The following is an 18,484-nucleotide window of genomic DNA, read 5'->3' on the forward strand; positions in this document are numbered from 1 at the left end:
GGCAACCCATGTTAATTTTTCCAGACAGCATGCAGCCAGATTTTCAGCTTCCATCCTCCCTTTTATTTTATGTGAATCCATTACTGCAACAAAGCAAGACACAGTTGTGCACTGACACGCTCAGATAATCCTGACTCCCCCCCCACCACCACCACCACACACACACACACACACACACACAGGCCCTAAACATGCACGCACACATCTGAATAGGCAGCTAAAAACAACAGCATGCATTAACACGGTGTAGTGCAGTGTATATTAGGTTTATAGTCACATATGCTCATTGCTACCCCCAGCACACACTTGCACACATTTGGTACATACATACACACATTTTTATGCTCAAATACATTATTTTATGAAATGTGACGTCTTATCAGGATCCTCTCTAAATGTAATAGTGCATCTGAAGGGGTTTATCCTGCAAACAAACTGCACCAAATGTGATTAAATCAGCTTGTACCGCTGGCATATTCACAATCATTCACACTCAAATGAAAAAAATAACACAGCTGCTGACTTTCAATTACACAATAAGTGGTTTAGAGAGACTCTTGCGTGGCAGTGTGCCTTTCACAGCTTCTGATTCACAAAGCAGCTCGACTGTTCCAGACACGGCCCGACACACGCTCTTTAATACGGCTGGTTTCACCCCTTCAGTGAGTGAATAGGTTTGTGATGCAGGCCCTGACATGTCACACTCGCAGCCCAGGGAAAGCTATTAAAAGCTCAAAGTGTAAAAACTCTTTTCTCATCCAATCTCACTATAAACACGAGAACACATTTCTACTGTATACATGACAGCTGCCTGAAGGCCCACGTCTATTTCAGGGCTTGAAATGGTCATCTGTTTTTAAAAAAAGACGCACGCAGCAGCTGGCATACAGTTTAACAGTTTAGTTATCTGCCCACAAAAATGAAAATAAACTTCCTATGCAATATTGAGTGTCACCGTCTGTACAGAAATAACACGAAGCCTCTAAAAAGACTTTGGGACTCCTGGCTGGTGGGTCGCAGTCCAAACGTGGGTTTTTGTAAAAACCAAATAATAAAAAAAAAATCTTAATTTGATGAGATAAAATCGTAATATAATGAGAATAAAGTCAGAATGTTAGAAGAAAAAAGTTGTTATTTTACAAGAAAAAAGTTGTTATTTTACAAGAAAAAAGTCATAATTTATGAGCATAAAGTCATAATATGATGCTAATGAAGTCAAAATTTGTATTTTTACGATAATAAAGTCGTATTTTTATGAGAAAGGGGATATTATATTATAAAAATAAACATATTGCCAGCACACTATAAATCCAGCAGGGCACAGGTCAACAGGTTACGTGTGTGTGGCACAGCACTACACCGGGGACACACCTTCTCGCATAAAAGTATGACTTTATTTGCATAATATTACTACTTTATTCTCATAAAATGATGCCTTTTTTCTCGTAAAATTATGACTTTATTCTCATATTACAAGTTAACTCTCTTAAAATTACAACCTTTTTCTCTTAAAACTACAACCTTATTCCTGTAATATGACTTTTTCTCATAGTATTACCACTTTATTCTCGAAATCTCAAAAATAGATTCTTTTATCCTCAATGTGGCCCTAAAACTATGTCGTTCTGATTAAACTCACTTTGCTAATTTCCATTATTTTCACTACACAGACCAAACAGGAAATGCCTTTGTGGGAGAGATCACATAGGAGGATGTTCGCGCCTTTTTTCTGTTGGCCCAGATCTGTTGGCACTGATCTAAGCTCTGTCAGTGTCAGTTTCACATTATTTAAACTTTTCAGGCTGTGGGGCCGCAGACTCCACTCACCTGGAGCAATCAGGGGCTGAGCACTGACGGCTGTGACGCTGCGGCTCATGTTTATAGCTCGGACCTCTGTGACAGCTGCGCTGTCCCCCTTCTTCCCTGCTTCAGATGAACTGTCGGAGGAGGCCGCCTTCCCTCCTGTGGACGTCTGCGTGACTTGGCTGGAGTTCTTGACGAGTGCGGCAGGCTGGATGGGCACAGGGCTCTGCTTCAGACTGAGAGCCTGCAGCGTCTGAGTCTGAGAAGAGGACGTGGTCGCCCCCTGCTGGCCGCGGATGGCCAGATTCTGCACCTGATTCTGGGAGACACAGAATGGTACGAGATTATTGATACAGATAGAATCACAAAGGAGCAATATTAATAGTTTATCAGAAATGTGTTTATTACAGAAAGCATGAGGATGTTCTTTACTGTTTTGCAAACTCACAGAGAGATCATCCAGTTATTATCACAGCAGAAGCACAAATAGTTTTTAGCCATTCATTGCCATCTCACAGTCTAGTGCATAACTTCAAGTTCAAGATGCTCATGTTTAATAAAAGTTTGCAATATCTTCCAGGGAACGTACCTGTGAGGAGGCCTGCGTGGAACTCTCTGATTGGACGGCCGTCACTGTGGCTGTTGGAGTGAAGATGAGCTGTGGCGACAGAGGAACGGCACGGCCGAGGCTCCTGGCCACCTGCACCAGGTTACTCTGCTGAGCCTGGAAAGCATCACACACACAACAAGGAAGAAGTGGATCAGTAAGACATGAGGGTTTGTATTGGATTCTTCTCTAATCTCCAATAAAGTAGCAAAGTGACTAATAGAAAAAGGGTGCAGCACAATTAAAAGGTAGTTATGATGACCCTTGAGCTCACAAAGGATTATGATTAACCCATTTTTACAAAAGACTATATATAGTATGATAAGGAGACATGCCACAACAATAATTCTGATTGGAGAAAAAAATATTGAAATAGTGAGACATACTTTGGGCAAGAAATCACACTTTTATCAAAGTCAGACGTTTTTTTTTTTAAAAAAAAAAGCTCAAATTGTGTTTATTATGTCTATTGTGTGAATTTTTCTTACACTGCATACGTGTGCACACCATTAAAATTCAACTTTTTTTCATGATTAAACTTTTTATTTCTTTTTCGTTATTTGAACATACATTACGAATGTTCAATCTATACAGAAAAAAATAAAAAAGTAAATTCTTTTTGGCAGTGTGTAACAGACTGTCACAACAATTATACAGCATCATGTTACAGCTCACTCTGCATGAACGTATAACGCACAGAGAGCGAGGACGAGGCACACAAGTGTCAGCTGACATGGTGATCATCTCGAACTATCACCTCCAGACAGGGACCTCAGATATTTCTGAAAACCTTTAAACTATTATAACCTGTGTGGATATACTGCTCAAACGAAGCTTTCCAATATCTCCAATAGAAAGTGATTTCCAGCTTGTTATGAGTATAAAAATACTAAAATCATGGTTGTCCTCCTTGTAGTTACTGAGATACAAACATTTTCTTATCATATTAAATTTACTTTTTGGGCGCTTGAGACACTGTTTTTTATTTGTGTATTTTATGGTAGAAAATGCCCTAAAATAAGCCATAAACATGTTTTATTTTCAGTACACACCTGCTAGGGGCTCCTATCTATAAATAAAAGTTGTGCAGAAATATTATTAGTCATACAGCTGGTGAAAATATTTAGCTTGAGGATCCAGTTTTTTTTAGTTTCAGTGGGTTTCAATGCATTTTCAGTCTGTTTTACCATGTTTACCATGAAAACTACAGAATCACAGGTAATAAGGTAAATCTTTTTAATTTCTATCTTTAAAAGTATTTTTAAGACAACATATTGACATTCGTAATTATAGAGAATACTTGTATAGTTTTGAATATTTAATTGGTGAATATGTGGAAAAGCAAGCAACTAAAAAGAATTAAACACATTTGTGGGTTAAATGTGAATCATATGCACTAATATAGAGTAACCCAGTGATAAAAGCCATGGCAAACTTACAAATGTGTCTTTGCAGTCTGAGGCTTCAGACACGTCTGACGATGCTGTGTCATAATGAGGCGACAGCAGCAGTCTGTGTGCCAGCTGCCGAAATGATGGTAAGTTGAAACCCACAAGCTACCCACAACAGCAGCTAATAAAGACCGTAAACTCCTAGCAACTCATTTTTAAAACAACTGAACCTTAAGCTGCAGCAGAGGAACACCTGTGATGCCCAAAAACTGTTTTCAGAGCACACACATTAAAGACATCCCCTTCTGTGTTTTCTAATGGGCCCCCTGGGGCCCGACAGATTAATCTGACCACCCCCTCTGGTGGCAAGATGAAAATAAAGCAGAAGCACGCATACACACAAACACACCAATTCCAAAACACACAGAAGACAAAAAAACCCTGAGCTGGAGTGCGCTTGTTTATTCAGGCAGTATGTGTGTGAGGTTGTGTTTGTGTATATATGCACGTTCATGTATATATGCCAGGGGCTGTGCTCCTTATATGTGCAGTCTCACCATCTGTGCGCGCAGGTACATCTGTGCCTGGCTGGCTGTGAGCGTGGGGCTGGATGGGCTGCCCAGCAGAACAGCCTGCTGGGAAATACTGGTGGGAGTGGAGCTGATGCTCTGGGCTCGGCTGATCAGCTGAGCTGCTGCTGGGGAGGTGGTCAGGTTGATCTATGAGGAGAGGATGAACAGGATAATGAGGTTAATGACTTCCGTTGCTCCGCTCTATATCCCTACACCGCTTTCCTTTAAAGGAGCACTGTAAGATATTGAGAGCATATCTGTGATTCTGTGGTTGTCTGCACACGGCTCTCAACATGGAGGTGGCAGTGGCTGGCAGTTAAAGCCGGGCTCAGACTACAGGAGTGTTTTAAATGATAACCAATTCTGAAAATCAGGTTGCATCCCTGCATTAAGGAGAAAAATCCCAGATGGTTTTTTTTTCTCTCATCACTCACTACAGGACATTAAGTTTTCATGATCTTATGGAGAAGCAGATGTAAACAAAACAGAGAGTGGCCTGAGGTGACAACTTGCTGTAATGTTAATATTTTAGGGAAAAAAAAATCAGAACGTTAAACGAGTCCGGATGAGAAAATGATGTGGCAGTCGAGGTCAACACAAGTCGTCTATTCTTCAGTGAGCTGGAGGTGAGATTTAAACTGTCAGTTTTAATACAGGCCCCCAGGAGCTGTGCCACGCTTTGAAGCCAATTTTCATAGCTGCCAAACAGTGGCATAAACTCCCAAGTCTGTCACTAGATGCCAAGGGGCCCAAGGGCGTGTTACTTTTTTTGTTGTGTAAGACTGGATCTGTAAACCTCCCTCATTACCTAATAAACTGGGCCGGACATCGGTACCGATCAGGGGCCGAGACCAGATTTCTCCTCAGATTGTTAACAGTGAATCTGCCCAAAACTCTTATAATTCAGAGCCCGATTTACAGTGCTTAACCAGGGAGGGGTGAGCGTTTCCGAGACAATTTCGTCCCACGATCAGCAGTAACCAATATATGAGAACAGTACAGAGCAGCGGCGATTAGCTGACCAGTGGGATACACACAGGGACTCACGTGCGCTAATGTCAATGCTCAGCTGGAGCACCAACCGCAAAAAAGAGCAGAGAAGCTCAGATTACCATACACACACACAGCATCCCTTCAGTCTCTGCTCAGGACCCATTAATTACCCTTTGCATAGCAAATTGTTGTTTGTTGCTATATTAATGTTCTGAATATCATATAGAGCTCATTTAAACAATACGTCAAATATACAACATCCATAATTTGTGAACATTTTCACTACTAAATGTTACCAAATGCAATTTAATCTCTGCCAAAGTAAAAGAGAAGGAGCACAGCCAGTGTGGCACCAAGTTTCCTCGAAGCATCTTAGTTTAAAATCAACTTACTTCCATGATAATCTAATGGACAAAGATAACTCAAACTTAAGAGGCTCTTAGGAGACAGGCCCAACACCGAAAACTGCACTTACCGTAGCCTGAGTTGATCCTGTTTGCTGGGATGAAGTGCCGTTCTGTGAAGAGCTTTGCCGGCCAGCTGCAATGCTGGCCTATCACACAGCAAGACAGAGAGAGAGAGAGAAATTTACAATTTCCTGAAACATGTCATGGAGCGGGTCAACAATAACAGCCTCATCTTTACACTGCAGGAGTGATTCTTTCAAGAGATGACCGCTCGCTGACCTGCTGTACAGCAGCCAGGCTCTGGAGCTGAGCGGTGCTGAGGCTGTGCTGCTGCTGGAGGGCTGCAGTTTGTAACATCAGATGCTGCTGCTGAGCGGCGTACATCTGCTGCAGGTACTGTGCTGCTGTGTTCGGCTGTCTGTGTAACGCCTGCTGGAAAACCTGCATAGAAAGACACACAGAAACAGAGTGGTTAAGTGCTGCAATATCCACAAAAAAGAGTTTGAATATTAAATTTAGTCAGGGTGAACATATTAGAAAGTAAAAAAAAAAAAAAAAAGGAAGAGTCAGAGAGTCAATACATCTGTTCAAAAATGTTAATGCAGCTGTTAAAAACTAAAAGCTCCGTGCCTCTAGCTTGTGTGTGTTGTTGCGTGCCCCTCTCCTACATTCACCGATTATCCACTTGCTTCAAGCCACCCACATCACTCCCACACTGAGAGAAATGTCACTGTGTACAACACTGCCTGGAATCTTAACATCGCATCAACAGTGTTCAAAACGTGCAACAGTATCACAAAAAATACACCAGTAGCACCTCATACCTCACAACTCGTATAAGAAGGCAAAATTGTGCGTTCACAGGGGAGCAGTCAATACAAGGGAAGTAATGCAGCATTAGCAGCTAAAGCTACTTCAAACCAGTGATGCATCTCTTCTCAAAGTAAAGGTAAAAGTCTTCTGTTGATCTGTTTCGCTCCCTCTCAGTGCTGTGGACAGTGCTGCTGCTGTGCCCATAAACTGGGTGGAAACGTCCGATTATGAAGAAGCTCTTATGCCAAGTCAAGAAGTGAATTGGTTTAATTGCGCGTTTCAGCCCTCTTATCTGGTTGTTAAAAAGTAAAAAATGGGAAATGAAACATGGATCAGTGAGAAAAAAAAGGTCTATATCATAGGCTGTATAAATAATATAGATTCATAGCAACTATCTCAAAGAGGCCATACTGCCACCTACTCTGGCAGAGTTGGGTGCACTCCCATCAATAAATGGATTATCCCCCAGGGCTTGTATACTGGGACAGTAGTCCAGTTAAATGGCCTAGTCGAGCTACGACTGTAGCTTGAGCGTATTGACTATCTTCAGGAACAGTTTCAAGATTTCCTGACCTAATTAAAACAGAGCTAAACCCCCAAACCTTTGAAAAACTTTCCTCACCCTTCACCTCTGAAAGTGCCCTCTGTCCGGTTGCCAAGCAACCAGCGAAGATGTTGACCTGTGGTCCGCAGTGTCACAGAAGCATCCGGACCCACACGTCTTGAAATGGGGGAGGAAATCGGTAGCAGAGATGCAACACAACTCTCACTGACCACAAATGACCAGCAGTCCTTTCTGCCCAAAGCCGCCTGGTGATAATAGTGTTTGTCTTTTAATTGTCAGCAGGCTGAGTGCCAGAAAAGGAAGTCTGAATGTAACAAAGACACTGCTGTCAAAGCATCAGCACTAAAAGTTGCGTGGCTCTCAGTCAGGGAGAGCGTGAGTCTGTGTAGGGGCTTATTCCCGGGTCACAGGGTCATGAGCACTAAAGCAGAGAGAGCATTCCTCCCCTTAACTTGGACAGATCATGTGATCATGGAGTTCCTTATTGATTAGGAAGACAAATGCCTTTTATTTCATTCATTTATTCCAACTAAAGTAGGATGTTTGGGCCTGAATGTGGCGTTATGTATACCAACAGAGGGCAGCAGAGCAAAGGAAAGTTGAATTATTTATCATTTATTCGTTTGTATCATTTGATCTGAGTGTGTCTGCAAGTCACAATCATCCGTCGATAATTCCATCACAGCATGCAGAGACTCACCTGCACTGTTTGTCGGTCAGGTATCCCACTGTAAACAGATATCTGAGGCACCGCCTGTCTACCTGCTGTAGTACTACTACTACTGGCAATACTGCTAGTGTTACTACTACTACTGCTGCTACTACTGCTAGTGGACGTGGTAGATGTAGTAGTAGTAGTAGTGTTAGAGGTACTACTACTGCTGGCAGCCGTGGTGCTGGAGGAGGAGGGGGGTGCTGTGGTGGAGGTGGTGGTGGTGGTGGTGGTCCCGGTGCTGTTGGCCGTGGAGGCAGGGGCCCCCGGCTCACTCTCCATGGTGCCCTCTGCTCTTCTCACCTTTGACCCCCGGCTCTTCTGAATGGCTCTCCTGTGCCTGAGGAGAGAAAAAAGGAGAGCTGCATGAGAATTATGCCACACTAGCTACTTTTTTTTTTTTACACCCCAACCTGAGAAACTAGATGTATTTTGTCATATTTAAAAAAAAAAATACAATGGACAAGCTAAGAAATAACTGCATTCAGTAGCAGATGCTTAACTAAACCTGTACAACAGCTAACAACAGCTCGATGTCAAAGAAATGTGAGACCCGTGAAACATACAAAATGTCAAGGAAGATTTGATCTGATGCAGAAATCATAACGGAAGTGAAAGATGATGACAGCCCGTCAGAGATAAAACTTTTTATAGAGCTAAAAAACAACAGTTATTTTCACTAGTGAATAATCTGCAGACTATTTCCTAAAGATTCATAAAACTTTATTATCTACCATAAAGTGACAGAAAATTGCATTCAGATAGGAGCTTAAACAACATGAAAAAAGCATTCCCAGCCATGAGACTCATAACATCACAGTTCCATCGATCAGTGAAAACGTGTGCAAAGCTGCATTAAAAAAGCAGCGACTGTTTTGCCTTGTTTAAAAAGATTATTGCAGCAGGAAAGAAGAGTTCTTATAAATTCTCCTTTTGGCCAGCGGTACTAAATTAATCTGTGTGTCTTTAACACATCACAAAATGCCAGTTTTCCACAACAAGTGTGATCCATTTTACTGGCTTTTCAAAACCCCAAACATATTCAATTCACATTAAAAAGACAAAGAAAAGCTAACATCCTGACATTTCTGAAGCTGGAAACAGAGTACTTGGACACAATTTATCAGTCCTCAAAGGACTACTCAACCATTCGATCTAGGAGCCTGATTGGACTGCCAGTCTCACAGTCAAATTGTTGCAGTTGCAAGACAGTGAGGTTACAATTCCCTCAATAAATCACACTATACTGTATAATCGATTGTGGTATTAAAGTTGCAGCGGTACACTGGTTTCAGGGTATACTGTGGTATGAACATTGATGATTACACTACAAAGTACATTTACTTATCTTGAAAAAGAATGCAACTGGACAGAGAATCTCACCTTTATTTTGTTCATTTTGCACACATTTTTTAAATGGTTTCAAGTTTAAATTATGATAAAGTGTTAGTTCAAACCAAAGAAAGTCATTATAGCTGATAATAACCTTGAAACTTCAGTATTTTCGGAGGTGCTTATTGTGCCGTGACAATCTCATACTGTTGCAACCCAATTTGTAAACATTTACAAATCAGAGCACTTACATAAGAACATTATTTTATTTTACATTATTTTTGGGATTTATGAACAGTTCTGTCAAAAGCACCAGGGAGGGGCAGAATAAACAGCTGTTTGCAGCTTGCATCTCACTTTAAGAGAAGGTCAGAAGTTCTGTCACAACCTGGGAGAGCAAACAGGAAGCAAATGATGTGTTTTGTCTTTCTTTCTGTCTATTGATCTCTTTCTCTCTTTTTTAGTACTGTGGACAGTACCACTGCCGTGCAAACATACACCTCTTAAAGTGGACCTCCGACACACAACAAACAGCGCTGGATGGAAACGTCTTGTTGTAAAGTAAGTTCTTATGCCAAAAAAATAAGTGAAATCATTTAATTTGGGGTTTCAGCCTTCTTACATGGTTGTTAAAAAAAGAAAAGGAAACTAATGTTGCAAATGGAATATGGATCAATGAGCAAAAAAAAAAAACATGATTCGTCTATCAGTCGATGATAGGCAAGACTTGACAGACGGACTCAGTGCAGTAAATACCACAGCAAAGTTCTGCCTTTCACAAATCTGCAGCAGGATGAGCGTCAGCTGGGAAATGAAGGATTCTTTTGAAGTCTGTTTATATTCATGCACAAATTCATAACAGGAATATCACATCTATATTTAGGAGCCTGTTCAACTAAATCACCCCTGGACTGTTCTAAGACTGCAGGCAGAAAGTCTGTTTCTGAAACACTATACGATGACTTCACTCTCCAAAAACAGAAAAGTGAGGTATGGCACAACAAAGCTGGTTAGAGAAGCACACAAAAATGCCATTTGGGCTACTAATGAAATCCAGCGAATACAGCATGAAAGGCAGATCGGCTGGCTGACATTAGAGGCCGCCCTAAATTACATCTTAAAGCGTTTCACACAGAACACACACATTTGGTGAAAATTAATTGGGAAGGAAGCAGAGGATTTTTCTAATGACTGTGACTAAAACTCCCACACACACACTCCCATCAAAACGCCCCAAACCTTGAAACCACGTCATTGACTCTAAGATAAGTATAGGCCTAATGATTGTTCAGAAAACTGCTCATACTGTGTCAAAACCATATTTAACAAACAGCGAGGCAGACTTGCATTTCTTCTCGTCAGTCATGGAGGAGAAAAGAACGAGCGATTTAGGACCCGTCCATAAAAGCCTTTTTAAGGTCGGTCCCCTGGTGCTCTGCTATCCATTAGCACAAGAGGAAAAGGCTGAGAGCTCTCCAGACGGATGAGATGGAGGGCCTGACAGGTGACGAGACCTGATGGAAGGAGAGAAGGATCCTCCTTTGGCGGAGGAAGAGATGACAGTTTGTTTTAAAGAAAATGAATAAAGTTAGAAGTCTTTGATGGCGCGCCGCACCAACAGAACAGGAGCACTTGAGATGCGAGCGGCGTAGAGGACGGGGGGGGGGGATTAATGAGTGTGTATGTGGTGGAGGGGGTTCAAACAGCATGACAGCTGATGTAACAGCTGAAACCAGAGGCCGAATCAGGGAGGATGGAATTTCTAGCCTTGAGGTTAGAGGTGTGAGCATTAAGTTATGGGGGGAGGGGGCTGGAAGGTAAGCAGAGTAAGTGCGGGGTTAAGGTTGAGTGAGCAGGTCGAGGATTTTAAATGGGTTAGAGTGGAACGAGGGTGTGATGGAAGTAATTAAATAAGGAGCAACGCTGCTGTCGTGCCGCAATTCTTAAGCTATTTCCTCCCCCTCATTATTCTTTTGAACGGATTAGGGGCCAAAGCACAGCTCTAGAGCCCACTTATGCTACAAAGCAGACTTGGAAACAAACTGCAATCTTAACGAAAACATATGGTGTTCCTTGAAATGATAAAGCAGCCCTAAACATCGGCGTAAACAAATCCATCACGGAATAAGAAAAAGACCGCAATTTGAGTTTGGTTTTCGTTTGCAGGATTGTATGAGCTTTAAATGAAAACTTTAAACCGTTGGGTGCTCGTGAATTAGGTAATTGGTGTAATAATTATATATTCTATATTATATACATGACTCAATTTTATATATTATATATTATATACATGACTCAATTGAAAATGATTTCACGTGCAAAACAGACAAAATCTTGTCAACACTGTTCTTTGAGAGAGAATGACTGGGGTCACCACAGGAAATGAGGACAAGTTAAATAAAAGATGAGCAGCAGCCAAAACTAGGGCTGCGTGATATGAGGAAAATGATAATAGATGAATTTCACCATATATTACTTGCCATAAATATACAGATATTAAAGTGTACTCAGTTCTATCTTTTCTGATGAGGTGGAAATCAGCGGAGGCCCTGCGATATGATATTAGCATGATTCTTTAGTCACAACACAATCTTTATTGCGATTTTAAACATTATGTAATAAGCTGAGTATTGCAATAACATATATTGCCAAATACTGCAATTTATTAAGTTTCTGAACTGTACATTATGTCCCATGAAGGAAAGATTTATCAACATCTGTTTTGTGTAGTAAGATAAACTTTTAAAGATAAAGTTTCTCAGTTCACTCATTTTTATTTCAGTAAAATGGATCCAATGAACTGAAAAAGCTATTTTTTTATGATTCTAGTTAACTATCAATTTTTTTTCAATTTGGCATACTAATCATTTAATAATAAAACAAAAAAATTGAGTTATACACAGTTTATTTATAGCTGTTTTTATGCAAATGTATAACACAGCAAAAATGACTAATTTAAGCTATTATATAAGCGACTGCCACAATTTAATGAACGCAGAGCAATGCAAGTCGTTTTCCTTTAATGCAGAGAGGAGGAAAGTTCAGGCATTAGTCATCTCACTGAACTTTGCATCTCATCCCAGACTTAATGTTAGCCTTTAAAACAATATTGTCACACACAATATTGCAATAGTAATGCTGTATCCATTTGTCTTTACCCATACTTTCTGCGATTTTCAATATACTGGTAAAATACAACAAATGGCTTGATAAAACGATGAAATTATTTCCGACATTTTTTAATGAACAAATTGAAAAATCATAAACACAAAAAAACGCTAATTAAAGTAATAGCTACATTTTTAAGCAGTTTTCTATTTACACTCTCTTCCAACTAACTTAAAGACTCTCTGATTGCAATATTTTTCACAATGTGTTTATTGTTCATTGTAATAAGAATGTCAAAATAAAAAAATAGTAGTGCAGCCCGAGCCAAACCCCCCAAAATGGAGACTCAACTGACAGAAAATCAAATTATTAAAAATAACAAAATTCCCAGAAACAAAGCAACCATAGTTTGCAGTCAGCAGTGCCTGTCATGAATTTAAAATTTTAAGTCTAAGTAAAAGCTGAAATCTGGTCAGGTTTTTGGGGAAGTCTTTGGGGAATATTTAATACAGATTTTTAAATTTTGAAAAAAAAAACCCAAAACAAACAAAAATCAAACAAAAAATAAAATAAAACATTAAATGAATGAATGAAAACAACCATTAGCTGCAGCCCTCAGTGACTCATTGATAAGATTTAGTGTAGTCATCATGTTGAGCTAATAAAAAGGTGACTCAACTGAAAGAAATTCAATTTTGTAAAAATATCAAAAACCAAAGTCTACCATTAATCCCCCAAAACAAAGCGACCATGGGTTTGCATTCAGCAATGCCTGTCATGAATTTAAAATGTCTTGTCTGCATAAAAGCTGAAATCTAGTCCAGCTCTCTGGTTGTAAACAAAGCCCCACTGCTGCCAAAGCCTGCCTGTATGCCGTCATTAGCCTACATCCCAGAGTCTGCTTCCCATTGCCTCCTCATGTACGGAGAGGGGAGGGAATCCCCTCTGGTAATGATGCCTTCATCCCCTGTCTCTCTGAGAGGAGTCACACATCCATCAGTGAGCCACCCCCTCCACTCCAATCCTTAACCCCACTTCCACATCTACAATCAAGCTTTGAGCTCTTTTAAGGAAAAAACTGCTCCCTATGAAAAGTGGTGAAGTCAAGCACATCAAAGCAGCGCCAGCAGCCTGTAATACACTGCAAAACAGCCGGTCAACACCATAACAACACAATTTCAGCTCTTTGCGCTTCTCACAAGAGAACATATTGATCTACTCATGTTGGCATTACAAGACCGCAAGAACCGCCTGTCAGATTTGTGTCTGGAGGATTTGCATAGCCTGCAGGAAGATGAGAGCTGTTAAGAGACTGTCAGACAGACTGGCTGTCTCTACAGAGCTTAGATCACAGAGAGGAAGTGCAGGAGCCTCCATCAGTGTCCGTCCTTCAGTCCGCAAACAGGAAAACTCAGATGACCCAAATGAAAAACCTTTCTTCGGCCGCACAAATCGATTGATGTGTGATAATGGCTTTAATAGCCATGAGATCCACAGAGAAATGCATGCCTGTGTCTATGTTTGTGTGTGTGTGTGTGTGTGTGTGTGTGTGTTTGTGTGGAGGGGTTTTTCTGCTGCTGAGACAAAGCCCCCTAACCCTGGTGCTCCTACCTCCTCCGGCCCCCCCAACGCGATGCAGGGGTATGATGCCCCATCCCCCGGGAGCGTGCTGTCCTCCTGCAGGATGCTGCTCCTCTTTGTCTGCCTGACTGAGAACCCGGCTGGTTGGCTGACTGACTGAATGAATGAGCGTGTGCGAGCGTGCTTCTGCGCTGTATCCAAAACCCCCAGCCCCTCTTGTCTACCCCCAACGCACAGCGAGCTTGTCGTCCCAGCATCAACACCCGAACCCACCAACCAGGCCGCGGCCTGCCTCCTGATTATGTGGTATCCTAGCGACAGCCAACGGGGTGCCTATGGAATCCCCGTGCAGAGCGGCGTGCTGATTGGGCAGCGGGATCCTCTCTAATGAAGATGATGGTAATGATTTTACTCCGGCTTTCCCCTCCCCCTCTGCTGCTGCCTGAATACTGATTTTTTTTTTTTTTTTTTGGGATGCATTGACCCTCCAACATAAGATAGACTATAATCATCACTCAAAATATTTTTATGAGTCAAATAAAAGGTTATGACATTAATATGACAGCACACTTTATTTTGTGTAGTTTATATGTCTGAACAGTTCAAAACTGAAGGCTCAGTTTCTGTGCTTTAAATGTGAAGGTCCACAGGATAAACCAGCAGCACTAAGTGGGCCAATTTTGTACCATAACATTCAGCTCAGGACAGGAGCTGTGATATACAGACTGAATATCCAACCCATTATCCTTCAAGCAGGACAGGAATCAGAAATACCTCTTTATCACAGGGGGGACATTGTGGTTTGTAGAAATAAGCACAAAGTATGTTAAAATATAAAATGGAAATACAGTAATAATAAAAAGAATCAGCACTAGTATTTGAATATTAACAAATTATAAATATGTATAATGTGCTGAGTATGTAAAAATATAAATACATTTATATAGCAAAACAATTAGAACCAGGATGTGAATATTTAAAACTATAAATGTCTAATGTGCTGAGTGTTTAAAGTGTGCAAAAATGTAAAATTATGTGCCTTGTGCTACACTGCAATGCATAAAATTCATATGTAAAGTTTGAAATACAAAATATGTGTATAATGCTACAATGTTTAACAGATAAATACAAAAGAATAATAATCATCAATTTTCTGACAAGACTGCAGAAGCTAGAGAATTAAAAAAAAGTGATCCGACAAGATAATTACCTAGTAACTGCCTGATGTGATGTACTGAGAGACTAAATCTTTGCAAAATTTCCTCTAATCCTCCTCTAATCACCAGCAAAACTCCACTAATAATATAAATCGAAATCTATGAGCCAATTTGCAGCAGGAGAGAATCAAACCACCTATTCAAAGCAGTTATGGAAATGAAATGCAAAACAATAAGAGCCGAAAATTGCATCCCTCCCCTCCTAAAAGTGAAATGGGATAGCTTTGCAGTTGAATTTAGCCCTCGCTTTAATGACAACAGAATTCATTTGTGTGAAATAGGGTAGATAAAACCAGAGGATAATGACATACTTATGCTCGGCCCCGCCACATTAACACACCACCCAACTGTCTGTCTGTATGAAATGTAGCCATTTGATGCGTTTGCTGGTGCAATGTGGTATTGATTGGGGCCAACCATGCATGAACCTCATTGATTATTATCTTCTCATTAGCATATAGATTAGCTGGCGGCGCAGCCTGAAAACGCGAGCCGTGAGTCTCACACTTGGGTAACAGAGCTGTGCAGCAGAGAGAGGAGGGGGGTCAAAACAAGAAGGAAAAAAACACAGAAACGGGGCGGCTCAGCTTGATATGAGCTGCTTGATGATAGACTTCAACATCTGAAAGACCTCTGCCATAGTAGAATAAACAGAGAGCGCTCGCAGTGAAGCGAGGGTGTAAGGGGTGGTCCAGCGAGGGGCGTTTAAACAAATAAACCCCGCCTTTTGTCGAACGAGCGCTCAAGCCCATTATCAATTTCAAGAATGCTGACGCCTAACAAGCTCTTCTGGTGAGCTGTATAAAAATAAATGATCTCGGCACCATGTGAGCCTTTCTTTCCGATTCTTACATCAAAGACACAGCCAACCAGCGCACTAAAAACTTGAAAATATACCACCCCTGTGCTTATTATCATTTATCTGAAAAGTTTTTTAAATGAAACAAAACAGAGCAGAGGGATTCGGCACATGAGCTTCTCAAGAAGAAATTGTACAGAAACAACACTAGCTGATTAATTAAACATCATAGTCATTTAAAACAGCAAATCATTTCCTCCTTTAAAGGAGCTGAATATATTAACTGGATGTGTTTGTCTTCAATTAGCTTTTGGTGAGGAGTGCCTATTTATAATCACTCAGGGGAGATGTAGCATCTGTCTGCCAGAATCATTCGTTTTTATGGACAAAGCGTTCAAGCTGGTGTATATTTCTTCAGGAAATTCAGATACTGTGAGAGGCAGATTTGTAATAATTTATTTATTGTAGAATCGGTGATCCAGGATTGTTCCTAACGGAGACTGACGCATGAAAAAAAAGAAAGGAAAAGAAACCAACCATGCCCAAATGTTTGCATGATTAGGGCCAAAACAATAATTGAGAGAAAATTCATTATAGATAGCTTCTCAACTGTGAGGATTCGCCGCTTTTCTGTTTTTTTATCATTGTAAAAGGCATGCACTGAGTTATCAGCCAAATGTCGGTATCAGCTGTTATTTGTCTTGTTCACTGTCATCGACCTACTGACAAAAACAATGACATTGCCCGATGGAGGTGGCTGATGTTTTTCTGTTGTGTCACATTTTGCGCAGGCTAACACGCAGAGCTCGAGACTAACGTCAACCTGAGGACAACTGAAAGTGAGTAAACTTATTACTGACGTGCCAGGGGACACACCCTGATTTTTCCCTGATAATGCTTAACTTTGAACGACAAATGCATGTTGACGTCTGCAGGAGGAGAACTGGTTAACAGTAGCTGTTAGCAGCCAGTGGCTGAAACTAACAGCTATCAGAGGCTGTTGAGTTACACTACGATGCGTTCAAGTTCTGTTTAGTGAAAACTGAATACTGGGCGAAAGGTAAATTATAACGTTATCATGATGTCTTGAAATGAAATCTTGTAAAATGTAGCCTAAATAAAGAGTTTGAAAGAACATGTAATAATGTTCTCAAAGCACTATAAAATAGATACTAAAGAGGGAATTGTGATGTGTTTTATAGTCAATGGCTTTTGAGGCAGTTTTTCTAAATAGATGCAGATTATTTTAAAGGTTGTTTCAAAAAATGTGTGTGATGCTCATTCAAAGGTAGTGAATTGATCAGACGAATTACTTTTTTATAGTTAAGATGTCTTTGTTTGCCTGGCACAAAGGGGGGAATAAATAACAGAATAAACCACAACAGAAAACATCAGCATTAGCTTTCAGCCAAATTGTTTTTTTAAGCATCAGTATCAGAATTTTCCAATCGCTACATTGTAAATGGACTGTCTTTCTTTGGTGTACTTTTGGTCTGGAAAATCTAGAAACTTTACGACATCACTATTGAGTCTTTAGGGAAGTTCATCTGACTAATAAAATACAGTTTCCTTAAACTGGTGAAAAACAACGACGGAAAATCGTTTGATTAATTAATGAAAACAATCTCAGCTGCAGCCCTCAGTAAGTCATCCATTAGCATGCGTCAAGTGCATTCATCAGGTTTCTCTAATGAACTAACAAATCCAAATCTTAACAGACAACAACACACATGGCCTTTTTTCTGGTTAATTTCTAATGAATGAAAGGGCCTCCTGTGAATGACAACAGTAAGAGTCAGCCCCCACATCCTGCGCTCTATAAAGCAGCATTTCCTCGGTGATGCCGGGGTCATCCCCTGAGGCTGATGATGGTCGATGGGTCTTGTCCAAACAGAGCAAGCAGGGCAGTGCCTTTGTTAGAGTGTGTAAGACAGAGATACCCTCTGATCCCGAGGCAAGATTGGTCGGGTTGCCGTAATTGAGCCATCTGACTCAGACGGCCCTCGCCTTCCACAGCCGAGCAGACCAGCACAAAGAGACGCTGGCTGCTTTCCAGGTTAAGTGTGCTGAGCGTGTGTGTACCATTCCAGCACACATAGACTCACGCTGTGAAGATACAAAACGCTCTCACTTGACTCTCCCCAGTAGACTGTGGTCTTTTTATGCTCAGCTTCATTTAGTAAGGCCCCAGCCTGCAAAGTGCAGATTGCTCCACGAGATGCTAAAAATCGCCTGGACTGTTAACAACTCTGAAAATAAACACAGGAGAGGCAGACAGAAGAGCACAGTGACAGACCGAGGTTGAAAGTTAAAAAAAAATCTCTCTCTGATCTATAAATACCACAGTTAAATAGTTCTGGCAAAGCTTGCAGATTAGCAGCACGCTTCAATCCAGACCGTTCTATCAGTCTCTGAGGCATCACTCTCAGGCGTCGATCACACCAAAAAAAAATAGGTCAGGTTCGAGATGAGCTGCAGCACACAAAATGTAGTGCTTAACTGCCTTCGTCAGAAACAAGGATGAAACAGTTGCTGGTTTCACAATAAACCGCAGTAAAGTTCCTGATGGTTAGTATTACTGCTC

General features: G+C 40.9%; 1 protein-coding gene across 4 annotated transcripts in view; it reads right to left on the minus strand.

Annotated features, from left to right (window-relative positions):
• phc2b (polyhomeotic homolog 2b (Drosophila)) overlaps positions 1 to 18,484 on the minus strand; it is a 50,373-nt gene that overhangs the window by 26,936 nt on the left and 4,953 nt on the right. For all 4 annotated transcript variants that reach the window (XM_042508947.1, XM_042508938.1, XM_042508930.1 and 1 more), the window contains exons 2-7: positions 7,852 to 8,203; positions 6,053 to 6,214; positions 5,842 to 5,919; positions 4,359 to 4,520; positions 2,393 to 2,527; positions 1,828 to 2,122 (exon numbers count right to left, since the gene is read on the minus strand). In XM_042508947.1, the coding sequence (XP_042364881.1) occupies positions 1,828 to 2,122; positions 2,393 to 2,527; positions 4,359 to 4,520; positions 5,842 to 5,919; positions 6,053 to 6,214; positions 7,852 to 8,145 (1,126 nt within the window). In that variant the 5' untranslated portion in view covers positions 8,146 to 8,203. The remainder of the gene's footprint in view (positions 1 to 1,827; positions 2,123 to 2,392; positions 2,528 to 4,358; positions 4,521 to 5,841; positions 5,920 to 6,052; positions 6,215 to 7,851; positions 8,204 to 18,484) is intronic.

The sequence above is a fragment of the Plectropomus leopardus genome, chromosome 2 (assembly GCF_008729295.1).
Source record: "Plectropomus leopardus isolate mb chromosome 2, YSFRI_Pleo_2.0, whole genome shotgun sequence".
NCBI lineage: Eukaryota > Metazoa > Chordata > Actinopteri > Perciformes > Serranidae > Plectropomus > Plectropomus leopardus.